This window comes from Anticarsia gemmatalis, chromosome 11 (assembly GCF_050436995.1).
Source record: "Anticarsia gemmatalis isolate Benzon Research Colony breed Stoneville strain chromosome 11, ilAntGemm2 primary, whole genome shotgun sequence".
NCBI lineage: Eukaryota > Metazoa > Arthropoda > Insecta > Lepidoptera > Erebidae > Anticarsia > Anticarsia gemmatalis.
In genome coordinates this window covers 11,713,427-11,740,678 of record NC_134755.1, presented here as the reverse complement: position 1 = coordinate 11,740,678, position 27,252 = coordinate 11,713,427, and the positions used below count along the sequence as shown (strand labels likewise).

The following is a 27,252-nucleotide window of genomic DNA, read 5'->3' as shown; positions in this document are numbered from 1 at the left end:
GAATACACTCGTGGAGATAATCGCTAATGACGAATTTGACGCTGTTAAAGATCGTAGCACACGTATTCCGCAAAGACGGATTGTCGTCGGTGCACACGTGCTTTGGCCATTTGTCGTCATGCTAACTATAGTCCGACAACTTGGAAGAGACCCTTAGCATGCACAAGTTATCTTGATTATATAGAACATTGCTATTTATTTCTAAATTAAAGTAGCTGCATCAAATATAGCCACCATCAGCTGCGTAGGGTTACTGATGTTCATAATTTGGAATAATTACACCTCGGACAGCCGTGAACCCTACCAGACTCCGTATGAAAATGTTGAACTATAGTTTCCACCTACAAACTTTACCGGACCAAGATGACATACCTATAATTTACTTACCAGTCGACTTCTTCACGTAATATGCCAGTTCTCTCTGAGTTTTGGCTCGACAAGCTATCGCGTTTGTAGATTAATATGAGAGATATTCTACCACTATCGACTGATGTCGTATACAAAACTGATCAGGCCGCTTGCATGCACCTAAGAAACAAATTTTTACAGGAAATTTTTAAATGACCACTTGGAACCCAAGCGATTCGATAGTATAGACTACAGGTTGTAGAAAATAGTATTCAAGGGCATGCCAAAATAAACAAACTAATTATAAGTTCTTAATATAATTTATTGCAGACACAAACTGTTCAGTCCAGTGACCCCGCCGAACTGAATTTGGTGTACCACCCACATGTTGAAATTATAAAATTACCTAACTTATGTACAATACAAGTAAACTAACAACTTATTCAAATAAAATAAATAACCAATTTCTTCTAATAACTGAGTTAAGAGCAAGATTACAGCTATTTACGAGGTTCGTCGGCGCGCCACGCGTGGACCGTCTCTCACCACGCCGTCGTACAACACCAATACAAAGTGTATTTATGCTAGTAAAGCCTGGTGTCAAGTTGATAACTAAATTTGAATAACACAGGGTAGAAACAGCCCATTTATGACGCGACTTCGTTCAAGTAGGCAGCTTGAAACATGAAATGGTAAAAAATTATCAAAGTGAAAACTCCTATTCCTTACATTTTTACCCAATAATAAGAAACGCACACATGTGCCGTATAAAATCTAACCCGTGTTTAAAAGACTAATGTTTGAGACATACAATGTTTTACTCAGCTTATACCATTTCAAGCTGTCAACTCGCTCTTCAAACGAATCGAAAAACAAAAAAAAAAACATCATTTTGTTTTACATTGTGTTTATAAAATACGAGATCATTGTTTATGTGTAAAATATATAAGATAATCGCTTTAGAGCTCAGAACTAAGTAGGTAAGTACCAACTGTTGACATTGTTTTGGAATATACCCTTCCCATAACCATACTAAAACTTGTACCTACACATATAAAATTAATTCTTATTCGTCAGAAAATAAAATCTTACACCTGTACGCTCAGTACATCGTTTATACATAACACATATCTATCGCACTAACAGTCCTCCCATTTGCTTATTTTTTCAACTCTTGAGGATTCAAAACAGACAAAACGCATAAAAGTGATTTTAAAGGAAATCACCAATTTTTGAGATGCCTTTAATCGTGTACTCACAAGCATGTCGCAGTTATAATTGATCGTATACAACTGTATCGCACACACGCATTCAACACACAAGCAGAGAGACACAGGCTTGCATTCATAAACATTCTCCTACAACCAGACAAGGTGACACTCCAAGACGATGTCATCAGTAGTGATTGCTGCTGAGCTTTATAATGAACACAGCTGGTGTGATTCATGTCAGAATTCATATCAACATATAAATATACCTACAACCATTCGTAAACTAATTGTTAAGTAACATCGATACGAATTTACAAATATTATCTGTTGGACTGTCAATGCGTTTGTTCATGTAGCGACGTGCGACAGTGGCGAGCGAACAACACGTTTTACAAAAATAAATACAAAATACGCGTTGCAACATTGAGCACCGTGCCCGCCCGCCATCACCGCACATAGCGACACGTCACCGCACAACACATCAAATGATAAATAACAATAAGTGAACAACAATTGCTTGCGATTGCACTTTGTTACAAACATGCTAATAAACATTTGTGAAACAATGATGTCCCAATTAAAATATTACTACAGCGAAATATTCGAATTTTAATAATATGTGCTTCTTTAGGATCGTGAAACATGTTCTGTGTCATCTGTAAGTTGTATGGATTTTTCTTATTAGATCTTTAAACAGGTCAAGTTGCTTTAAAACATCACAAGATGAATCAAGTAGTCATACAGATTTATAAAACCTTCAGTTTGTCTGACATTTAAAATCCCGCAAAAACCAGAAAGGTAATTCAGTGCCTCACTGACAAAGAATCTGTTGTAAAATAAATGTTAAAAAATATTGTTATAGTAGTCTCATACTCAGTCAGTATCTCTGCTCCATACTGAGAGCAAGTGTTGTCAACAGTGAAAATGGTCTGTACCATGAAAAGTATAAATTATTATTCTCAACCCTTGTAGAGAACTGACTGGCTGAGACATGTTGTTGACATATTTCTAGTCACGATTCTTAGTTTCTAAAGCACATATTAATGTTACCATCTCGTTTTACGTTACGTAAACAAAATAACCGGAATAATACGTAATAACAATACAAAAGTACAATAATAATAAATTAAATGTAATCAAAGTATGTACAAAATAACCTAAATAATGTAAATATTAAAATACTTTTAAGATGAGTTATTAGTAGTCCCCTAGGGATGTCAATTTGACTAAAGTTTTAAAGTTATATGTTTGAGCTCTGTGAGTTAACACTGTGCCTACACTGGCCAGCCTGGCCGCTCGTCACCCCGACACGCGACCCCCTCGCAACAAGTGTGTTTAGAGCACCAACCATCATAAGTTAGATTGCAACGAGGTTATCATCACGTTTGTATTTAATTAAAAACTTTGTTAAACCAATAAAGATTATTTACATACAGGGTGTCCCAAAACTCAACGATAATCCGAGACAGGATGAAAGGCCAAGTCATACCGGTTCTAGGAAAAATAAAAAAAAAATTCTATATCACTTGGTTCAGCAATAATAGACACTTTTCAAAAAAGTTGAAATTCCACACCCTTGGTCGCATTTTCAAGTCCTGTGATCACCAATGTCACAATTTCGCTGTGTTTTTTTCAATTTCGTGATCTTCATTAAATATGCTATTAATCGTAAAACAAGTTAATGCACAAAACATTGTTAATTTAATAAAAAAAGTAAAGCTTTAGTGAGTCATGGTTCACAAAAATATCGTTAGTTAACTTTGACGCTTCATATTGAAAAAAAAATGTACTACACTACCCTTGGCAAGTTATTTCAAAAGTTGGCGCATTTAATCAAGATTTCAAAATGGTGCAACACTTGCCACTTTTCTTGCCATTAAAAATGTTATTTTTATTTGAACGACGAGTATCCCCGAAAATGGATCGGACGGAGTGGTACAATTGTATGGCCTCCTCGTTCCCCCGATCTAAATCCAGTAGATATTTTTTACTGGGAATGCATAAAAGAAAAAGTCTATTCAAAATCTATCAGAACTTCGCCAGAAAATTGACACAGCGTCAGAAGAAATAAATGCAAGGAATTTTGCTTGACTGGTAAAAAGATCTTTTGTACGCCGTTGTAGAGCCTGTATATTCGTGCCAGAGGAAAGCAATTATTTTTAGTAAAGAGGTAATTGAGTCAGTGCATAACCAATATTTAATGTAATAAACATAATAGGTACAAATAATTAAAAAAAAAGAATGAACGAACCATCGTTCTTATTTAATTATTCTCCTTAAACTAATGTAATTCCGAATTGTTTTCCTCTGGCACGAATACAGGCTCTGCAACGCCTTACAAAAGACCTTTGCACCAGTCAAGCAAAATTCCTTGCATTTATTTCTTCTGACGCTGTGTCAATTTTCTGGCGAAGTTCTGATAGATTTTGTATTGATTTCGAATAGACTTTTTCTTTTATGCATTCCCAGTAAAAATATCTACTGGATTTAGATCGGGGGAACGAGGAGGCCATACAATTGTACCACTCCGTCCGATCCATTTTCGGGGATACTCGTCGTTCAAATAAAAATAACATTTTTAATGGCAAGAAAAGTGGCAAGTGTTGCACCATTTTGAAATCTTGATTAAATGCGCCAACTTTTGAAATAACTTGCCAAGGGTAGTGTAGTACATTTTTTTTTCAATATGAAGCGTCAAAGTTAACTAACGATATTTTTGTGAACCATGACTCACTAAAGCTTTACTTTTTTTATTAAATTAACAATGTTTTGTGCATTAACTTGTTTTACGATTAATAGCATATTTAATGAAGATCACGAAATTGAAAAAAACACAGCGAAATTGTGACATTGGTGATCACAGGACTTGAAAATGCGACCAAGGGTGTGGAATTTCAACTTTTTTGAAAAGCGTCTATTATTGCTGAACCAAGTGATATAGAATTTTTTTTTTATTTTTCCTAGAACCGGTATGACTTGGCCTTTCATCCTGTCTCGGATTATCGTTGAGTTTTGGGACACCCTGTATATCATAATATATTATCATACATCGCAAGTATGTAATGTCGATAGCTCAATGTAGGCACAGCCCTGACCCAATAGCGAGCTTATAAAATGGAAGCATAGTGAAAGTATTAAAAAATAAGTAGAATATAACACGTACAGTGTAGCGGGGTACCTATACCGAAATGCCCTTTTATTAATTTGACTAATTCATATCGGTGTCGCGCGATAAACTACACACACTCATATCACATATATTACTAAATAGTAATGCTAATTTTAAATATTGCTTGACACAAGTGATCCTTTACATTGCTCAATCAATAGCTAAAAATCACAACCAATTAGATTTGTAAGCTCAACTGACAGATTCCGCTCTGCCAATGAGCTAAACGTAACCGTCCCCCGGCGCCGCCCGCCTTCTCACAGACACTTCACCGAACATCAATGAGTTAAAAACTGTATAAGTATAACAACAACGAACGTAGTCGGCGTACAGTTTATCGCGCGCCACGTTTACTCCGAAATGCTCCGCGCATTACGACTCCACCCCAATATACACACGCTTGGTCCTGTATTTACAACAATTACGATAAATTCAAATTTAACTAGTATTTACAGGGCGCAACGCCGGCGGCGGCGCGACATCAGTTCAATAAAAATATATATTTGTGTGACGAGTCGGAGAACACGGCGGGCTCAGGCCTCCGTGGCCACGGGCTCGCGCGCGTGGTGGATGCGCACGTGCTTGTTGTGGTTGGACTTGTTGCTGGACGTCTTGCCGCAGATGTTGCAGGCGAAGGGGCGCGCGCCCGAGTGCACCTTCATGTGCTCGGACAGGTAGTAGGTGCGGTGGAAGGACTTGCCGCACTCGGGCACCTTGCACACGAACTTCTTGGCCGACTCGTGCTCGCGCACGTGGCGCTGGCAGTTGTACTTGCGGATGAACTGGCAGCCGCAGTAGTTGCACGTGTAGGGCCGCACGGACTTGTGCGCGTGCATGTGCGACACGAACTCCGAGTGGCGCACGAACGCGCCGGCGCACAGCGCGCACTTGTAGGGCTTGGCCGAGCGCGACATGTGCGTCCAGCGGTGCAGCTTGAGGTTCCACTTGGTGGTGAAGGACTTGTTGCACACCATGCACACGTGCGGCCGCTGGCCGCTGTGCGTGAGCAGGTGCGCGCGCAGGTTGGCGCGCAGGTACACCTGCTTGCACACGGGGCACGGCACGTTCTCGCCCTTGAGCTTGCCCTTGTCGGACAGGAAGTACTCGTTGTGCGAGCGGCGCACGTGGCGCGTGAGGCTGGCGGCGTGCACGAACTTGTCGCTGCAGTACAGGCACGCCTTGGGCTTGTCGTCGTGCGTCTCCTTGTGCCACAGCAGCTTGGCGCGCGAGTGGAACACCAGCCCGCAGCCGCACACGAAGTCCCGCACCTTGGCGCGCTTCTGCAGGTGGTGCCGGTCCCTGCGGACACACACACGGTCAGTCCGCCACTGGCGAATGGCGACTCGGGCGCGGCTCATGCGCGGCGATACTTACGGCATGCACTCGACTGAACGCTCAGTATTGTGCAGTTAAATTACAACAAAGTTACACTTTAAATTCAGCTTAACAAAATCGTGTATCTCGATATCAAACTGACAGGCGTCTGTCATCTATTTAAGTTTTAATTTTTGACGCAAACGTTCGTTAGAAATAAAACGTCAGTCGCGAGTCTGTATATAAATAGCGAGCGAGTATACCTGTGCTGCACCATGTTGGAGTAGCGGCGGAAGGTGTCGTCGCAGACGGTGCACTTGACGGGCGTGCGGCCGGTGTGCACGTTGTGGTGCTCCATGAGCTTCTGTCGCGTGATGAACCGCTTCTCGCACACGTCACATCTGCAATCACAACGCTCTAACGTTATAATAAAACATCGATCTCACACCCCTTGTGACGCATACTTATCATTTCTTACTGGAGATGATAACGAAACAGAAGTCGACGGGACGAGAAACAAAAGACTATAATATCGTATACAGTCGTGAATAGATATTATTACTGCAGTATTATAATATTCCTTAAAACTACAAAAAGTACAGAACGAGATACTCAACAGGACTCACTTATAGTTCTTAATCCCGAGGTGGGTCTTCATATGCAGCGCGAGGTTGGCGCGGCGGAAGAAGCACTTGCCGCACGTGAGACACTCCAGCGGGTGCTGGCGCAGGTGCGCCGTGAAGGCGGCGTCCGAGCCCTGGTCCACCTTGCACGTGGGGCACACGTAGTCCTTGCGCCGCCGCTTGCTCTCCTGCTTGATGAGCCCCTCCAGCTTCGGCTTGGCCTCCTCCAGCGACTCGTACGCCTGCAGGATCGACGACGCGATCGGCTCCTTCGTGTCTATCGTCGCGAGCAGGTTACCTGGAAACGGCGATCGATCGAATTTATTTTGGGAAACGTTGCAAACGCGTCCCGGATCACGGCACACTAAAGCTTCGATAAGGTCGACGCATTCTAGGCGAATCGAAGACGAATCGAAGACGAATAGGAGAGGACGGAGCCGCTAACGCGGCACCCGGCGTCTCTCTCGTGATTCGATCGCCGGATCGCGACTGCGACGAGAGGGAGATCGCCGAAAGCTAGAGATTTCTTATCGATATCTACGGTGGGAAAGTCGCGGGCGTCACTCACCAGGCATGACGACGGCGTCATGCGACTTCTCCTCCTTCTTGATCTTGCGGTCGCTAACGAGGCGGCTGTAGGACACGGGCGCGCGTGGCGCGGGCGGGGCCAGCGGCGCGGGCAGGGCGGGCGGCGCGGGCGGGTGCGGGTGCGCCAGCGCCTTGTGCGCGCGCAGGTCGCGCGGCGACGCGGCCCGCGCGCCACACACGCCGCACGTCCACACGCGCGGCAGCGCGCGACCGAACGACAGCTCCTCCTCCCTGCAACACAGCGCCACGTCACACGGGGCCGAGCCTCCTTCTGTATGACGTCTACGACCTACGACCGACGTCTCGACGCGGAGGCTCGAAGAAAAGATCGTGAAGAGGAATGAGGCCCCGGAGAGAAATGTGACCGAGTATTGCGCTCCGATTTCCGAGCTCGCGGTGGATACGGATACGGCGAAGTCGTTTAACTTATCGATTTAAACTAAAGAAATAATATGAAATGCGGCTTTAAGTAGGTCGTCATAAACAATATAGTCCAGTGAGGCTTATCCCTAGATTAACATTGTATAAAAGGATCGCTAGCTGACCGAACGCGTATTCAAAGGTGATACCAGAAACATAGCTAAAAATTAAATCAAACGTAAAGGTTCATATACTGACAGCGTATCTCTTTTCTCGCCGACGTCGACGTCGGATCCGTCGGACACCCAGCTCTCTCGCGCGATCAGGTCGTAGGGCTCCGTCGGCGGCACGTCGGGATACATCTGCCGACACGACACACGCTGATAGAGACACATTCGCTACTAAATATTTTACTAAACGACCCACCTCTAACAAATTTCTTCAAAATGGTTTTTCCTGGCTCCATTACATTAAAGAATTCCATTAGTCATAGACAGGAAACAGAGACAGCTCGCAGACTAAATATTTGTCCCCTGTACCCTGCTATTTATCCTTACGTATTGTGCAGTATGTACTCAAGTTATAGTTAAATATTAGTGACTCATCTATATTCTGTAAATCATTAAGCACAATAACATTACCCAGTTTAAACCAATACAGACATTGTAGAGTTTCCCATGTTGAGCAAAAGTAAAAGTAGTACTTACCCCACCCCAAGGCGACTCCATATCTCCGTTACTCTCCTGGCCGCTGAGCTCGCCGCGCGGCGGCATGCGCTCATCGGCGCATATGTTGAGCGGCGGCTCGCCCTCGCTGCGACCTTCGCTCAGCACGTCCGCCTTGCTGTCTCGCTCGCACCCATCGCCTTCGCCGTCACCCTGTCCCTCTCTACCGATCTCCGAATAATCTATTCCACTACTCTCGGCTATTTTATAGCTCTCGTGGAATAAGTTGGGTAATACGAACTCGTTTTCGTTCTCCTTCTGTGATGGCTCACCCCAAATATTATACATACCATCTTTGGGACCCTCCTTGAACCCGGCCGCCACGCGCTCTGCGTCGAACGACTCTCCCCGGTCCGGCGTGAAGTAGTCCGCGTAGATGTTATCGCCGAAGTAGTTCTCATTCATCATGCTCACAAACTGCTTGTTCTTGGAGGCCGCTTCGAGGTCGAGCAGTTCTCTATCGTTGGAGTCGTCGTCGAAGTCCGCGGACATGTTGGCGTACGGCACTACATTGATGGGGCGCAAGGTTTCCAGCGGAGCGAGGTCGCGGTCCGACGTCGCCGTGTGGTTACTGAACCCGCCCTCGTTGCTGGAGTTGATCTCCTCCTTCACCTGCACCAGGTCGACGCTGGTGGTGAAGCCGTTCTCGTGGGTTATACTGGAGGGCGCCACGGGCTCTATGTCCATAGACTGCTCCTCGGTGTCGGCATCGAATTCATTATTATCGTCGTTCTCTTTGATCACCTCCACAGATATTGTTTGTAGGACACTAGACTTTTCTTTAGTCTCACATTTATCTGGTTGATGCAGTTTATTCATAGTAAAATTTTCTGGTGTTTTGTCACTAGATGAGGAGGCTATAGGTTCAGTTTTTTTACTTGTACTACTTGTTGGAGCCCCCTTAGCATTCTTGATCTGTAAAACTTTCTTATGTTTCTTCACATAAATATTGTTCAGTCTTAAAGTGTTGTGCCGGTACGGCTTCTGTGGGAGCTGGATCTTCTTCTCTGGCTGCTCTATGTTACTATGGCTAACTTGACTACTCGCAGGTTTAGGAGATATTGAGGTATGATCGGTTGAGTTATCACCATTCTCTGACAGCTCACTACAAGGAGATATTGATGGTTTCTCATTACATATCAAATCTGGAACAGGGCAGCTGTCAGAAAATTCAGTATCCATTTTACTATCCATTATGTTTTTGTTAGAGTCTTTTAAGGAAGACTTATTCTTTATCACAGAAAATGAAGAGGTGACACTATCAGCACTACAGTCTGAGGGTTGTAAACACTCACTAGACAATATTGGAGCATTGTCATTGTCATCCAAATCAGGCAGAATCTTCTCTGGTGAAGGAACACGCTCTACCGGGTAGTCAGTATCACTGGTCCCGGTGAGGTCCATAACAGTGTTCACCATATTTTTGTGATGCTGTACTGGAACTTCAACCTTTATATTACTTAGAATTTTAAGCCCTTTGGTAGAGCCTGGTGTTTCACTTTTTGTTTCTACATTCTCAATTTTTTGAGGTTTCTCAACTGGACTGTTTGGGTTTGATTGAGAAGTAATCAAACTTGGTGGTTGACATTGACTCTCTTGCCCCGGTGGAACAATGGGGCCCACCTCAATGATGAGTGTTTTAGGATCATTACCATTGATTGACGACTTTTCAACATGAACACTAGGCACCAGAGATGATGTGTCATTGTAAACAGAGGTGGGACATTTGGGTATCACTTGTTGAGGAGTAGTGTACATGCATGAGGTATTTCCATACTGGTCAACAACCATTACGTTCTGGTACAGTGAGCTGGTCTGAGATAAGTTTGTGACATTGTCATGAGCACCCAACATAGTCGGCATAGTCGTGATAAAGGGCTTACCATCTATGTTGTTCACCATTTCTCTGTAAATGATTTGTGAGTTCTGGGTCACAACAGTTGTTCCCGGTGTGAATGGACCCGAAGTCATTTGATTCAGCTGGTTACCAGCCAGAGACGGTGAGCCTGATTTGGTATCTATCTGTATTTGCAGATTTGGCATACTTCCTGTCATAATCATATTGTTTTGCACATTCTTTTGAACAATGGTAGATGAACTGGGCATCATGACATGCATGGGCTTGGCTCCTGGACTTATATATTGCACACCACCCACACTTTTAAGAAGTATATTATTTGGTTTTGGCAGAATTTTAGTAAGGTCGCTACCTCTCTTGGGCATAGTGGGCAACAGCTTGACGGCAGAGCCAGCAGCTGGCATCATGTTGTTGTATGGAAACATATTGTTGGGACTACCCATAGAGTTGTACTCAGCACTCCTTGAATATTTTACCTCTTTGTCTTCTTGCTGGTCATAATAAATGTACTGAGGATCAAATTCGGATATTGGAGGAGACTGGTATGTCTGCTGAATTTTATCTGCCTTTAATACAAAAGATGTACCTGAAAGTTGCCCAGCACTACTTGAACCACTGTTATTTTCAAAATTGATATCAACCAATCGCATGTCAGGTGTTCCGTTTCTTGATGCATTAGCATTGGCCTTGGGAGTTCTGCTAGGGGTTCTGCGCCAATAGCGGTCATCACTTCTATGGGATCCATTCCACCTGCTGTCATCAGTTGCAGGTGTTCTCGACCTGCTTCTGTATGAGCGCTCTGAATGTAAGGGGGTGGAAGTCCTGCTTCCAAAACTAGGAGCCTTGGTTGTTGTTAAACTACATAATGCTTTTATGACCTGGTCTTTAGGATGTGTGTCCAAATGAGACTCTAGGGTCATTCCATTGTGGAGGAACAGCGTGCACACGGGACACTGCACGAGCTGATCCATGTTGACGTCACTGGGCAGTGAATCAGTGACAAAGGCAGTGGCGGCGCAGCCCCGCACCGCCTCGGTGCGCCTCTATCGATATAACTCGGTCACAGCACGCGCACTCGGTCCGTACAGCGTGTCCGCACAATGTCCGTGACGCGCATATCTACTATTCACACGTTAGGCTCTCGCTCGACCCACAACAATACATATCTTCGTTGCACGTCGTCTTCTTATCGATCTGTCAGACAAAATACTCCGTATAAATATACCACATTATGTCCACAACATCACATTCTACAAACTTGTTCAACGTGCAAACAGAGGACAAAAGAAAACAAAACCCCGAGATAAAGGCCATTGAGACATAAAAAAGTCGAGCATTATGTACAATAAAGAATGAAACGGATAATGATTTATGCACTTATACTTTAGCCACTGCTCTTACCTATTATGTTGTGTGTCATGTATAGTCCATGACATCGATAACTCTAAATAGATTCTTAATTATTTACGACTAAGCTAAATCTAAAAATATTTCCAAATAGTCAGACATATTGCAGACGTCTTGTTCACGTTCACACACAAAACTTTTATATTCCGATACACGAATTAAAACATCGATATGCGCTCGTGGCGATGTGCTATAATCAAATTTCTATAGGGTTTTCACAAACAGAGAGATCTCAGCTAGTCAAGTATGCGTAAAACGGAGTCTTTCCATAGGCAAACCATAGAGAAAATTCAACAAAACTTATTGCTATTTTACAGTTTTCTATTTTATGTGATAATTGAACAGTGCTTATTTTAATTTATTTTAAATTATTACAATTACTTTAAATTATAATCTGACAAACGCTGTAAATTGTTTTTAGTATTATCAAATCAATACAGGACAAACACTGGCGAACATACAGTAAATAAATAGGTCAATGACTTTAGAGATGGTCTGATATTGCTATCGCTGAAAAAGCATAATTTCAAGTCGATTATGCATACATCAATCAGCTTATCAAAATTTTGGAGCAATTATCCTATTGCTCCACGGTTAGTATTAGTTATTTGAATCTGTTCCTAACAGTCGTTTAAAACAAACAGTTTAGGTAGTGATACGACTGTAAATTCCCATTCAAATTATATGATTTGTAGCAGATTTATACGCAGAAATTTTGATTACCTATTTCGAACAACGACTTAGATGTTTGTAACGTTGACTAAACAATATCTGATTAATCATCACAATAACTATACTAGCCATAAGTCTGACATGAACAATCGACTCTCAGTAGAGTCCTCACTGAGTGTAATGACACCAAAGTCCAAAACTGCTGCTCAATTATTTGCTGTCAAACTTGTCATTCATATTTGATGACTGTCTTTCTTGTCATCAGACATTAATTTTATTATAATTCCTATCTACATTTGCGTGTTCTATTATTCAGAATAAAGTAAAAGACTCTATATCTAATAGCCTGGCTAATTGTTAATTTAATTCAAACCAGTATTTAATATAAACTATCAATATGCAAGACAAAAACGTGTATGAAGTCTGGAATTTAACTTTCAATGGTAAGTTACTCTTAACTGTATTTAGATAGCAATTTCTCATAAGTTATATGTAATGGTATATCATAAAATGTATTAGATGTACACGTAGAAAGGCTAGAAAACCCTGCAATTATTAGAACGTCGTAATCTAACCCTATGTTGTTTTATCAATCATGACTATACGAAACATAAAAAAATGAGTTACCAAGCTTAATATTCATCACTAGATCACTCTTAGCGTTATGTTTTAAGATCTCTAGAGAACTTCAACTGATTATTACAGAAACATTAAGAGTAACCGTCACTCAAAGAATCAAACTGCTCATGCAAGTACTCTTACTATTAATCTTATTTTATTACCTATTCATCCCTATTTTTCCATAAATAGAGGCTGTAAGATTAGCTAGCTTGACTTTATGGTTAAGACAGTCATAATATTTGTCATAAAATAGAGTGGTAACTATATTTTCTAAAGCTTCTTTTTTAATTTTCAGAGGCCATAGACCTGTTACGCCAGTGGAGGGAGAGCAATGAGAGGAGGAGTAAAGATGTGTTGGCATTATATGCTACTGTTGTGGACGACAGCAGCATATCCAAACTGGGCAATGAGAGTGAGTACTCTGTATATTAACAAGCCATTTGTAGATGCAAATAATATTAATATGGCTGGTCTTATTACTATGGGGAATGAAGGATAGTTATATTTCTACTTAGTGTTCTTATAAGATATTCCTCTTCACATCTTAAATCTAATCTGAATGTAATCTTGCTGAATTCCAAATTTAGTTCAGTTCTTTATGTAAAACTGAAACAATATGTAAATAATTTACTGTTATATTTCTTTCCCTTGTAGAGCACCTGGTGTATGAACAGATAATATATGCTGCACTGGACTGCCATGCATACAGCCTGGCCACTATGATCATTATCTCAATGTCTATAGAGTTCCCTGGCAGCATGAGAGTCATGCGCTATAAGGCAGCCTTGTTGGAAGCTGAAGAAAAGTAAGTACTTACACAAAACCAATCAGTTGTTTATACTCTGGTGTCCTATTACAAGTTATGCACCTCTTTTCCATCACATTATAAACTAGCAATATCTCTTTGTGATTCCATATGACCTTACCATCATCTTTTTCTGTGTAAGCCAGAATTTTGTTTTATTCAACACTGACTGGTCTGGCACCAGTCTAGGAATATAACTGTGTAATTATCTTTCTATAGAATATTTTATTTCAATTTGTCTAAACTTGTAAAACTTTCCTTTTAGGTATGATGAAGCATTGGAAGTATTAGACAGCATTATCAAAGCTGATGAGACTAACTCGGCGGCGAGGAAGCGTCGCATCGCCATATTGAAAGCACAAGGACTCATCACTGAAGCTATCAAGGAACTTGTTGATTATTTGAAAAAGTAAGTTATAACTAATCAAACTGCACCCTTACTTCCAATCTATAAGTATATGATATGATGAAATTGTTGGTATTAATATACAGCTCAGAGGTTAACATTTGCTCTTTCTTGTATGATTAACAGTGATCAATCTTTTAGGTCTAAATTCAAAAATTGACAGGAAAATTTAGAATAAGTTGATGTTAAATGCAGTTTATTCAGTTGATTTTACTTATGTGTTGTGTGCAGGTTCATGTCAGACGTGGAGGGGTGGCAGGAGCTGTGCGAGCTGTACCTGCAGGTGCAGGAGTACGCGCGCGCCGCCTTCTGCGCCGAGGAGCTCATCCTGCACCAGCCACACAACCACCTCATGCACCAGAGACTTGCTGACATACGATACACCATGGTATTGCATTTACCAAATATGATATGATATACACTTTTGTGTAACCTACTTGATACTCTCCATTCAATATATTTGTTTGAAAGTAGTAGTAGTAAAGAGTTATAAATAATGAACACATAACAGAATTGACCTCAAGTTTTATGATCATAACTATTGTATTTGTTTCAGGGTGGAGTAGAGAACATGGAGCTAGCAAAGACATACTACTGTCAAGCACTCAAACTGAACCCTGACAATATGAGGGCAATGCTTGGACTGTTCTTGGTAAGTGTAACAACATCATTGATAAATATAAAGCTGTAAATAATGACTTGTCTGTTAAAATGACTACTCTTTCATCACTTTTTGTAATTGCAGACTGTCATTGACGTCTGTTTCCCTAAAAAAGCTTGCTATAATTCTAAATAGATGATTAATGTAATTGCTGTTGTCCAGGTGACGAACAACCTGCTGAACCAGTACAAGTCGTCGGGAGCCAGCGCCAAGCGCGCGGAGGTGTGGAAGCTGTGCCAGTGGGCGCAGGCCGGCGCCGCGCGGAGCCAGCGCGCCGCGCCCGCGCCCGCCGCCGCCGCCAACAACCTCGCCAACATGATGCTGGCGCTCGCCATCAACGAGTAGCGCTGCCACACGGTGCGAGCTCCATGCACACGTGCTACTCGACTATAGTAAATCTACATTTATTAAAACTAAACGAATGGACGTGATTCCTAAGTGGTGGAATTAGCATGTTAAAGTATAATCACTATTTTATACACACATATTTATTATAAGTTATTGTGAATTACTGTTGAACTGAACTCATGTTGTTTTGTACCAATCTTCACATATCAATTTTGTTCTCTGTTATAATTACCTGTACAAATATGATTTAAATTACAGTAATATGTACTGAAATATCCTTATCCTCGTATTAATAAAATACGTACTTACAATTCACATAATAGGGCTGTACCATACTGATTAATAAAAAGGAATATTAATTATTACTAGGAAAGGTGTAGCAAATATTATGTAGTCAATGTGTTTAAACAGCATTTAATTTATTTAAGGTCTATCATGGGATGTTTTTTTGGTGGAATACAAGCTTAGTGGTATATTGTACCTAGTTCATACTGTGAATTATTTAGAGGGAGAGTATTCATTTACTGGATTGTTTGTTTGGTAATAAGTATGTATTAATATTAAATATGAAATAAAATGTTATATTATGTTACCACAAAACTGGGACTTTTCCTTTACTAACTTACCAGCCAAATATCCAATCTTCTCTATAAAAGAAAGAATACGTTTTTATAAAATAACTTTTATTAATAGTCTATAATATAAACATCACGTAGCATTCTCTCTGTTCTTGGCGGCTCGCCACAGCGGGTTGGTCGCTAGTTCTTCTGCCTTCCTCTCTTTTCTCTCACGTCTTGTTTCTTCACCCACTGAGAAGTACTTTTCCCTGAAAGTGAACATTAATTAGGAAGTTTAATTGGGAAACCATGAAACATTGTACCTATAAGTCAGCATTTTTGAGTCGATAGAAATAACTTTCATCTCTTAAAATAATAAAGCTTATTTTTCCGTAGAACTAAATTACGGTACTTATTTACCTAAAATTATACGAGGCGTCGTTAGGCTCGACGGTTTCTTGAGACACATCGTCGTGCACCTTCTCATACGTGAGCAGCCGCCGCGCTGTCAATTTCGACAGCACTTGTTCAGAGTTCGACACCAGTTTGAAGCACGGGTGGCTCGGTAGTTGTGCTTCTTTGTACTCTTCTCTATAAAAGGAAATCAAATATTGACCTATTAGTTAAATCATTAAGTGAAGTAATAACATCGTATGCGTATACGTAAAGTAAGTACGTGTACGAACTGGTTAAGGTCTACTTGGTAGAAAATGAAATTTAATTTGGTTAATATGTGTCGCACCACATGATATAGCCGATTGGAATAGGCTCTTTCATTTAATCGTCTGCCCATTAATTTGTTTTTTACTTATATATAAGTCACCACACACCCTCGATTAACTCAACTTGTATAGGTAAATAAGACATACCGTACTAAGGGGTACCAGCAGACGAGTCGTCGGCCGAGCTGCAGATGTCTGGCGGCGAAGTTGAGCAGGTCGCGGTATATGTGCGGCAGACCGTACTCCACCTTGGCGGGGATGTGGTTCACCATGTGCTCCTCTGATAGCGAGTACTGCTCACGATCTATGCCTATTCGTTCTGTCGGCTCCCGGACACCGTATGGCGCTGAAATATATCCATATACCATTTTCAACTCATGCATTTTTAACCTCACTTACATAGAATAGCTAAAATTTGATGTCTATTTTCTCATAGTGTGTTAAAAGGCATAGTAAGTACTACTACTACTGCTTATGAGCGTACGCGCACATATACGCGAACACTTCTATATGAAAATTACTCTAAAACGCTTCTTACGTAACACTACAAAAAAATTGTAACTTACGATCAGTAATAATAGCGTCAAACTTGAGGTCAGGCCGCCACATCGGCATGGAGAAGTCGCTCACCACTACGTCCAAGTACTGGGACTCTATGCCGTACTGACGCATGTTGCCGCGGATGCTCTCATCTTTTGTTCGAACCTGAAACATAACACGAAATTGACAACACCTACTTTCGTTTAATTTAAAGGATCTAGTCTTTTCTGAGTCTTTTATTGTTACGACCATAATATTATAAGGTTGAGGGTTTCAATCTTAGCATTTATATATAGTGTGTGGTATTGTACCAAACACCTGAATGATAATTGTGCAATGTACGGTTGCTCCGTACATATAGTATTTTTTTTAATATGGTTTGAATATGGGTAGTGACACAAGCTCACCTGAACAATCTGAAACCATGTAATACATACTTTGTTACCTTTTGTCCGACGCGTGTAGGTCTAGTTCTTGCATGAAGCATCATGAAGTCGATGTCGGAACCCCATACATGCGCTAAAAACAAATAATATTTATAAAATAACTACTAATTAAGTTAATGGAGATTCTGTAGATTGCCACATGCATATAACATACATAAAGTTTATTCGAAACAAACCTTTTAATGTATCGCTTCTATACATTAAAAGACTAACCTCCAAAATGTGCAGCAGGTACAAGCAGAGAGCCTGACCCTACAAAAGGGTCGAGCACAAGGTCGGCGCGCCGTACTTGCGCCTGGTTGGCCATGATGATGGAGAGCTGTGCATCCATGCTGGTGTTGCCGATGAACTGACGCTTCTTCAGAGAGTGCACCTGGATCAAGTCACGCTGACCATCCACCACCTAGTGATATGAGAAAATGATAAAAAGTATGTGAGATCTCTCAAATGATGATCTATGAAATTTTGTAAAAAAAATGTGTCTATGTTATAATATGGCCAGCGTGGTGAACTCATAGCCTAATCACTCTCTCGTTTGGGAGGAAACCCTTACTCTGCAGCGGGATAGTAGTGGGCTAAAAATTGTGTCTAAAGAAATTGTCTTTATAAGAGTTGTCTATAGAAGGATATTCTTACCCACTTGCCAAAGAACACATCATGGGGCTCCTCTGGGACATTGTTAGGATCTACACCATAGAACTCCAGGTACGCTAAGGTCACATCAGGGTTCTTTAGCTTCACTGGACCTTCTAAAGGTAAATAACTGAAAGTCTGAAATAAAAAATATGCATTCATTATTTCTATTATTATAATCATTCTGGTTTTGAATGATTAATTAATGTATTATTGTAATTGGTTGTGCAGAAGAAGTTCAACATTCAAATTTGAAATAATAATTAGTATCAATTTTCACTAAGTAAAGTACCTCAAATAGGACTATGACAAAAATGCTAGTTAGCTGTTATATTAAAGCTAAATTTGCACAGCTTTATGTGGAACCAATTATTTTCCTAAAAAGAATATTAAAAATAATTTACCTCAATCTTTTCAACTTTTTCTTTCATTGTGAAATGCTTGCAGAAAGTTTCCACTTCAATTTTAAAAGATGATTTAACAGAACAACATGATTCTATCAATTCTTTAGGGCATAAGTGTGAATCACTGATACCATCATGTTCACTGTCACCAATTATCCACTCTCCTGTTGAATTCTCTACAGAACCTTTGAGGTTCTTGTGTAATTGTGATACTGTTTTAGCTCTGGACCAAAGCTCTATGCAGTTTTTAAGTAACACTGATCTTGAAGCAATCTTCTTAACACATTCTTCTGAAGGCAATTCTACTATCCAATAAGGCCTAATAACACTCGGTTTTTCTATGAACTTGATTGGAATATTAAATAGAGACAATATACTGTTCATTTCCTGTAAAATAATATTATAGTTTAGACAAAAAGTAAGTGAATTCAGTCAAAGTTCGCAACTTACAAAAAGTTGTTTTGAACTTACAGCATGACGAAAGTCTACATGTTCGTGGGCAAACCACATTAAGTATCTTCGCCACATCTTACTGTTGTTTTATGTTCACGACTTTGACTTTGATAATTTCAATAATAACATAAAATTGCTCTACTCAACATGTTATCTACATCACAACATAACCTCACTTTGGAAAATGACAGAGGTCACGTGACGTTTGACAGCGCGTGAGCGCGTTCCAGTAATCAATTCAGGAAAAGAGAGGGTTTTTACTACACAGTACTCCCTGTTTCTACAAATGTGATTCGTGAGTAGAAACATGATTTTTTGGAATATTAATAAACCACGGTGCGGTTACGGATGGTATTTTTGAAAAATAAAACAGATGTTTAATAAAAATTAAGGTTTATTCTTTGAACTTACGTCCAATTGGACCACACATTAACATAATATTTTCTCACATACAAAAGTATTTAATTATATTAAGTTAGCTATGATTCGGTTTCCTCTGAATTACTAGGATCTACCATTTCTTGATATCGATCACTGAGAAAATCTTGGTATGCGTCTTTGATGGCGCCGGAGCAGGCGACGTAATGGCCGCCAGAATGTTCTGCCACTACAGGCTTTATGAACAGGTTTATTAGTGATTCACTCATCTCTGAAAACAAAAAACATAAATTAAATATTTTTGATAAAAACAAAAATACTCAAACATGACTTTCAGAAATAGTTACAAACAAAACTTTTGAAAATACATATTTATTTTTAACTGTACCTTTAGGTATAATTGAGTCACTTTCTCCATACACATGTAATGAAGGTAGTGTAATCTCCTCATCATAAAATCCTTTATGCACCAAACTGCCTGATCTGAAGCCTGATGCAAATATAGCGAAGTTGAATGTGTATGGTAGGTCTGAAAGTAAAAACAAAATAGAGTTTAATACAAACAAGTGTCACATTTTTTTTGGAAACTTTAGCTTAACTTAGTACCTTGATTGTTGATTGTTGATTTCAACTGTAATATACTCATTTGATTTAACTTTAGGTAGTTATAGCAAAATTTTATAGCTATTCCACAAAAACCTGCTAAAGCAGCTTATAAAACTAAAATTATTAAGTGCTTACATCCTTTCTGCTGCATGGCTGCTAAAAGCCCCACTAAACAAGCACCCTGGGAGAAGCCCATGAAGCCATCAAAAGGTCCATGGTCCTCCACCACCTTCTCTATCACAGACAGTGTCTCTTCAAAGCCTAGTGCTGGTCCTCCGAGGCACTTGCCACTAAATGTGTTGTCCTCTGCATTGAACCACCATGATCGAGAATCTAGAAATAAGCAGACATTACATTTAATTTTATTAAAAGTAATTAAAACCAAAGATGAAAAGACAAAAAACTTAACATGCATTGTGACAAGTTTAGTGATGGTCAAAATACTACAGTCTTAAGTGTTTGAAGATCAGAGAAAAAGGGTTAAGAACTGATAATTAAATGGATATGGATACAATGCGGCATCCTATTATTGCAGTGCATAGCAACTGACACTAATCAGATAATTGAATAACAACACAGAAAGTAGAACATGAACTTCAGAAACATAGGGATACTATAGTGGGAAGTTAATAAATAGATTGCAGCTTTAAAAATATGTACTAATTAAATGTAAGAATAACCTTCATCACCACCGCCGTCTTCATTCACAATTTTATGTGGCGCTGATACAAACACAAGCTGTGCGTACTTCGCTACAGCTTTACGAAATGAACCGATTTTCGCTCTGAACACTGCGCCGTTCTGTCTGTAGCCATGGAGGGCAAGGATCTTCAACTTTGGTCGTTCTGCTGTTTCCTTTTCCTTGTTATTACTTATTGTCGGCGGAGTCGGAGGAGATAGGTTAGAACTCGAGTTTGGTTCAGACATTGTAGTTAAATATTTGAATTTGTTACAATTATTTAAGCCATAAACATTTAAGGCAATCTTAAATATACACTGTTGTTTCTTAAAGATGTTATATGCCACTTTTCTTAGTTAAAGGGTGAAAATTCAGACTTTAACTCCTCAGATTCTATTATTTATTAATTTGACTTTGACAATAATGACATTAGTGAAATCATGATAATCTGACGGAGATGAGCAAAAGAAATGAGAAAAAGAGACACTAGTTTTACATAGGTAGAAAAGTGAAAGAGATAAGAAAGAAAAGTTATGCTTTACAATACACGGGCATAAAATAAATTGTTGAACTGGAACGTTTTTATACAATGTTGCCGTACTTAAAAATAAGTATACTCGACTAAATTAATATTTAGTAATAAAAATATAGCCAACTCTATGTATGTTTGGCGCCAAAAGTTGTAACTGTCAAAAATTGCACAAGAACAAGCTGTGCGGCGTTGTTGTTTTCATTGTTACATTTTATAGTTTTTGTTAATAAATATTGTTATTCTGTGATAAAATGGAAGAAGGAGACTTTGATCAACGCCTTAGGGATTTACAACGGGAATATTTGGAGTTTCTTGACGATGAGGTATGTTGTAAACTTTAAACTATCTAACCTTATCTAACTTTGGCATTTACTTACAATGTTTGTGATTTTCAGGAAGATCAAGGGATATACATGGAAAAGGTTAAACAGATGATAGCGGATAAGTCGCAGCGATTAAATGTGAACGTTAATGACCTAAGACGGAAAAATCCAGAGAGGGCTAAGAACCTCTTAGAGACTGCGTTTGAGGAACAGATAGCGTTTCAGAGAGCTCTGAAAGAATATGTATCATCTATTGATCCGACGTACGCTAAGGTTCAAGAAGAATTCTTTGTCGCATTTAGCGGCAGTTTTGGAAACAAACATGTTACACCTAGAAGTTTGACATCACGGTGAGTAAAAAGAACCTTTAAAATATTAATATACAATTTCAAATAGTAATTCTTCGTATGTACCTAGTAACAAGCTGCCATTGTTATCACACTCATTGTTTTATAGTGATTACTGTAATCAGAATGGTTATGTTCGTAGGTACTTGGGCAACTTAATATGTGTGGAAGGCATTGTGACGAGGGTCTCCTTAGTGCGTCCGAAAGTGGTGCGCAGTGTACACTACTGCCCTGCTACCAAGAAAGTGATGGAGAGAAAATATACTGACTTGACATCATTTGAAGCATTCCCTACATCAGCTGTATATCCTACTAAGGTAATTATTACTACATTTTATATTATACTTACTAAAATACAAAGTGAACAGGAAACAAAAATTGAAGTTAGAAAGATTTACAAGATGTTTGATGTTCGCCCGATTTATTCAAGTATCTGTAAAAAGAAAAGTATGACCAATAAATATTCAGATTTAACTATCACAGTACAACAAAAGTACTAAAATTAAGTTTGTCGTGTATTAATTTTAACTACATATTTATTGCATATCTATCAAAATTCCAGGATGATGAAGGCAATCCATTAGAGACAGAATATGGTCTATCTAGGTACAAAGACCACCAGACCCTCACAGTGCAGGAGATGCCGGAGCGAGCACCGGCTGGCCAGCTGCCTAGGAGTGTGGATATCATCTGTGATGACGATCTGGTGGACAAGTGCAAGCCTGGTGACAGAGTGCAGATAGTGGGCAACTATAGGTGCTTGCCTAACAAGCAGGGCAGCTTTACAGCCGGCACGTTCAGGTAAACAACCATTCCCTATGAATGCTTTTGCCCATAATTTCACATTTAGTCTCACATTTTAGTGGCAAAGATTATAATAATTATTGAAGTCCAAGTTAAGAAAATTAAATTTACTCCATATTTCTGCTATTTACATTTACAGATGACTTATTTTTTGCTGCTAGTTTTTGAGTTTATAAGGCGTGCTTCCTTTATTTTTTCTTTATCTTAAGGGATTTTTAGATGGTAAATTGTTTTCCAAAAGTAATATTATACTCATACATCTGTATTCATACTTGTATAACATATGTATTTTTTATTACAGAACAATTCTGATAGCCAACAACGTGACTCAAATAAACAAGGACATGAACATGACCATCACCCTGGAGGACGTGAAGCTGTGCAAGAGGCTGGCTAAGAGAGGCACGGTCGACATGTTTGAGTTGTTGAGCAAGTCTCTCGCGCCCAGTATACACGGACATGATTACATCAAGAAGGCGATACTGTGCCTCTTGCTCGGCGGCATGGAGAAGGTGCTGCCTAATGGCACAAGACTCAGAGGGTAAGGAGAAAGATTTCTTGTGGTCTTTTACTACATGAAAAATTAAGAATTTTTATCTTACTTTAGAATTACTTATATCTGGTTTTCTGAAGTACTAAAAGCTTTAGGTAAGTATAACTAAGTAGCTGCCCACTGGTGCAATGTTACTCATAATTTTTTAATTTCATTTTCATTTTCAATAGCCTAATATCATTTCTTCAAAGTGTGCTTATACCAGAGCAGAATCACATGAAATATTGCTTAACACACTGAATTTATTGGTTGGTTGCAAAAAATAATTTATAATGTGTTTGTTTGTAGTGACATCAACATCCTTCTCATCGGCGATCCGTCAGTGGCAAAATCTCAGCTACTACGTTACGTGCTACAGACAGCTCCGCGTGCCATCACCACTACTGGTCGAGGCTCCTCCGGTGTGGGTCTTACAGCTGCTGTCACTACTGACCCGGAGACTGGCGACAGAAGGTCTGAATACAGCATAAAATAACAATATTTAAACTCCCAATCTTTATAGTGGGCATACTGCATGAAAACTATTTGTGTATCGAATTTTCTTATACATTACGTGCTTGCTATGATATAGACAGGTGAACACGCTACTAGTAGAATTTCGGTATTATGCAGTGTCAGTGTACTAGTAACTACAATTTATCTTGCCACTTTGGATTGCATGTCCTGCTCAAACATACTATTGCTTAAGACTGTGCAGGTTTTCAACAGTTATTTGTGTTGTACAGACTGGAGGCAGGCGCGATGGTGCTGGCGGACCGCGGCGTGGTGTGCATCGACGAGTTCGACAAGATGTCGGACATCGACCGCACCGCCATCCACGAGGTCATGGAGCAGGGCCGCGTCACCATCGCCAAGGCGGGCGTGCACGCCACGCTTAATGCGCGCTGCTCTGTGCTGGCCGCCGCCAACCCGGTCTACGGCAGAGTGAGTCTTAAATACAGTTACCTTGAGTATTGGCTTGCTCTATTCCTAAAATATTACTCTTGTATATGGACGGAGATTTAGCTGTTTAAGTTATTTGTATCAGTCTAATTGCCTTGAATTCTCTACTCATGGGAAGTACCGGATAATGTAAACTATCCGATAGATAAGGGTCAACAAATACATAAAAATTAATCGTAAAAAAATCACCCGATAACTTATTCATAAGTTGTTGTCGTTCTAAGTTCGCTGTCTGCTTGTACGTTACTTAGAACAATCTCTTTTGCGCTAAAACATATTGTTCTAAGTAACGTATTATACCATATTATTGTATAATATGTAGTGAAAAATGTGCGTATTCTTTTCAGTATGATCAATACAAAACTCCGATGGAGAACATAGGACTTCAAGACTCGCTGCTGTCTCGTTTTGACTTGTTGTTCGTGATGCTGGACATCGCCGACGCGGACCATGACAATATGATCTCCGAACACGTACTCAGAATGCATAGATATAGGTAAGAAAATACCTTATTTCATGATTTTTGCATAAGACAGAGCTAAATAAATTTGTACTTTTAATGTACTGACTAGGATTCAAAATGCTACAAATGATGTGTCACTATAAAACGTATGTGGCTCTTTTATTGCCAAAATAAAATTGATCCGAATCTTTGTTTGCAGGAATCCTAAGGAACAAGATGGTGAAGTACTGCCAATGGGGTCTTTAGTAGAGATGCTGTCGACAGAAAATCCTGATAATGACGAAGTTGAGGTCAGTTATTACCATAGCGATAAAAATCAAATACTAAAGTGATAAAGGCTCCATAGATTTGGCGAATCTATTAAGTTGTACTGCTCTCTCTTTCATGCTATAAATCCCATGTGGTAGTGGGGTCAGCTTTCCTGATCTCTCTCTTCCACTTCGCTTTGTCCTGGAAATTGCTTCGGAAACCTACCACTCAAGTTGTACTTCTATTAAATTGTAATACTTTAAATTTTTCTGTTCTTCAGGAAACAAATCAATCAATCTACGAGAAGTACGACCCGCTACTACACGGCAACACTCGCAGCAAGAAGGACCAGGTTCTAAGCACTAAGTTCATGCGCAAGTTCATCCACATCGCGCGCCTCATGAAGCCCAAGCTCACGCAGGACGCGTCCGACGCCATCGCCGATGAGTACGCCAGGCTGCGGAACCTGGATGTTATGGACAGTGACGTCGCTAGGGTCAGTAACTGTGATGCTAAGAATATCATTTGATAAAATGTTATCGTTATTGAAACCAATAATGTGTTCTTTCTTCTCAAATTATGACTAACCCACCTATTGTTAACATTGAGCCTCAGATATTGTTTATTTTGTTCTTTTGCCAAAGCTTCTTCTGGTCTATATATTTACGCATAAATTAGTATTTTAAGTTAATTGAGTAATACACAAAAATATATTTATTTAATTTGCATGGTGTCCCTACAGACGCAACCAGTAACAGCCCGTACCCTGGAGACGTTGATCCGTCTGTCCACGGCACACGCCAAGTGCCGGCTGAGCTTCCAGGTCACGCAGGACGATGCCCTCGCCGCCATCGAGCTCGTGCAGTTCGCTTACTTTAAGAAGGTAACATCATCCATACAAATATCGTAAAATCATGGTAAACTAACGTAACAAATGCTATGGCCTTTGGCTACCATCTTAAGTGCAGAAATGTATTGCGCCCAAATCATTTATTTCTGTCCTGTCTCTCAAGTCTTTAAACCAAATATTTTTCTGCAAATATAGAGGAGAGTACTTACGTAATGTAACCTTTAAAAGCGGCACGTATTTATGTGGGTTCTAATGTAATTTCAGGTATTAACAAAAGAGAAGCGACAACGTAAACGTCGCGCGTCATCTGATGAAGAAGCAGCCGACGAAGGAGAACAAGCAAGCCAGCCTAAAGCCAAGAGATCCAGACGAACGGTTCGTATACATTCACTTATTTTATTACAGTCTAGCATCTAGCCAAGACTTCTCTTGAGGGACCAGAGATACTTAAAAGTCCCGATTGATTCAATGTCATCTTTCTTGTTTGTTAATGTTATAATACAAAAACATATTTGTACAGGAGGGTGGTGAGAACGGCGACCCGTACGACTTCTCATCGGACGAGGAGGCGGAGCCAGTACTGCGCGCCGCACACACCGCACAGCCTGAACCTACACAACGTACCACACGATCCTCGCAGAAAAGCATTGATGCTGCAAGGTTAGTTACGACACATTTACGCACTTTCAAAGAAAACTTATAAATTGGCGATTGGAATGATTAATATTAAACGTTGTTAATTTCTTGTCTACACTAGATAGTGTCACGGAAGGGGTGCCTACACAAATTATTATAATCAATAGCTAAAATGTATAAATTGTTATAAAGAAATCAAGGACTTAGTCTGGTCTCTGAAAATATTGGACGTTGTATCTTAATAACGACATCTTCCCCAATAGTTATGAGCGTAAGATGCGCTGTTGTTACAAAAATTTACTTTTAACTTTTGTTCCAGACTAACCCAGTTCAAGTCGGCGCTACAGCAGTTGTTCCGCGAAGAGCGCGCGAACTCCCTCCCTCTGTCCCGAGTGTCGGCCTATGTCAATGAGAAGTACTCGCACGAGACGTTCGACGCGGGCGAGGTGCAGGCCGCGCTCGACAAGATGACGCAGGACAACCAGGTCATGATGGCTGATGATATTGTGTTCCTGATCTAGTGAAGTGTGTGTTAACATCGGAATCTCAAATGTGTTGATTTGACTCAGAGTGACGTGAAATTTAATCGTACCCACCCTTAAGACAATTTGTTTTGTTGTATATCTATAAGACAAGTGCCTTTGTAAGTTTTTGAATGCTATAACATGAAAAAGTTGTAATAAAAATCACAGTTATCACAGAAATATTACAAACTGTTGTGTAATTGATTGAGTGGCTATGTAAAATGGCCTAATTTGTTGTGATCATGATCCAATCTATGTAGTTATTAAATAATGTTAAGACTTCTTGATTATAACTGCCGCCTACTTTGTTATAACTCACTCACACCCGCACGCCACGTGGAGCATAAAGCCCTGTAATTTTCTGGGCAGTGTGCAGATGTGAATGAACTTAAAAAATGTTAATCTTTCATTATGAATATGTATTAATCGCTGATTATTGATTTACCATAGCTGATGATGTTGAATGGCTGTTAACGATTACTGTTCTTGTTTACT

General features: G+C 40.0%; 5 protein-coding genes across 5 annotated transcripts; 2 read left to right on the top strand and 3 right to left on the bottom strand.

Annotated features, from left to right (window-relative positions):
• Positions 1–649: 649 nt before the first annotated feature.
• LOC142976795 (uncharacterized) lies at positions 650–11,745 on the bottom strand. The gene is made up of 7 exons (XM_076120364.1): positions 11,598–11,745; positions 8,321–11,390; positions 7,872–7,975; positions 7,234–7,484; positions 6,669–6,963; positions 6,306–6,443; positions 650–6,027 (listed from the first exon to the last, which is right to left on the bottom strand). Exons 2-7 carry the CDS (start codon positions 11,165–11,167, stop codon positions 5,262–5,264), a joined length of 4,401 nt encoding a protein of 1,466 aa, XP_075976479.1. The 5' UTR covers positions 11,168–11,390; positions 11,598–11,745; the 3' UTR covers positions 650–5,261.
• A 757-nt stretch (positions 11,746–12,502) lies between these two features.
• Positions 12,503–15,716, top strand: LOC142976615 (ER membrane protein complex subunit 2-like). Its single transcript, XM_076120058.1, has 7 exons — positions 12,503–12,718; positions 13,192–13,308; positions 13,551–13,701; positions 13,967–14,110; positions 14,339–14,495; positions 14,664–14,759; positions 14,931–15,716. The coding sequence occupies exons 1-7, from the start codon at positions 12,673–12,675 to the stop codon at positions 15,111–15,113; spliced, it is 894 nt and encodes a 297-aa protein (XP_075976173.1). The 5' UTR covers positions 12,503–12,672; the 3' UTR covers positions 15,114–15,716.
• Positions 15,717–15,778: 62 nt separating this feature from the next.
• Positions 15,779–19,041, bottom strand: LOC142976614 (tRNA (guanine(10)-N(2))-methyltransferase TRMT11). Its single transcript, XM_076120057.1, has 9 exons — positions 18,890–19,041; positions 18,419–18,805; positions 18,018–18,152; positions 17,595–17,784; positions 17,381–17,454; positions 16,962–17,100; positions 16,543–16,741; positions 16,094–16,264; positions 15,779–15,942 (listed from the first exon to the last, which is right to left on the bottom strand). Exons 1-9 carry the CDS (start codon positions 18,944–18,946, stop codon positions 15,825–15,827), a joined length of 1,470 nt encoding a protein of 489 aa, XP_075976172.1. The 5' UTR covers positions 18,947–19,041; the 3' UTR covers positions 15,779–15,824.
• A 206-nt stretch (positions 19,042–19,247) lies between these two features.
• Positions 19,248–20,970, bottom strand: LOC142976461 (esterase AGAP003155). The gene is made up of 4 exons (XM_076119839.1): positions 20,536–20,970; positions 19,991–20,188; positions 19,638–19,778; positions 19,248–19,520 (listed from the first exon to the last, which is right to left on the bottom strand). The coding sequence occupies exons 1-4, from the start codon at positions 20,780–20,782 to the stop codon at positions 19,351–19,353; spliced, it is 756 nt and encodes a 251-aa protein (XP_075975954.1). The 5' UTR covers positions 20,783–20,970; the 3' UTR covers positions 19,248–19,350.
• A 258-nt stretch (positions 20,971–21,228) lies between these two features.
• Positions 21,229–26,909, top strand: Mcm3 (minichromosome maintenance 3). The gene is made up of 14 exons (XM_076119846.1): positions 21,229–21,389; positions 21,462–21,739; positions 21,879–22,053; positions 22,299–22,537; positions 22,842–23,081; positions 23,382–23,546; positions 23,819–24,017; positions 24,383–24,531; positions 24,698–24,788; positions 25,028–25,243; positions 25,490–25,630; positions 25,862–25,972; positions 26,118–26,257; positions 26,553–26,909. The coding sequence occupies exons 1-14, from the start codon at positions 21,318–21,320 to the stop codon at positions 26,752–26,754; spliced, it is 2,418 nt and encodes an 805-aa protein (XP_075975961.1). The 5' UTR covers positions 21,229–21,317; the 3' UTR covers positions 26,755–26,909.
• Positions 26,910–27,252: the final 343 nt, after the last annotated feature.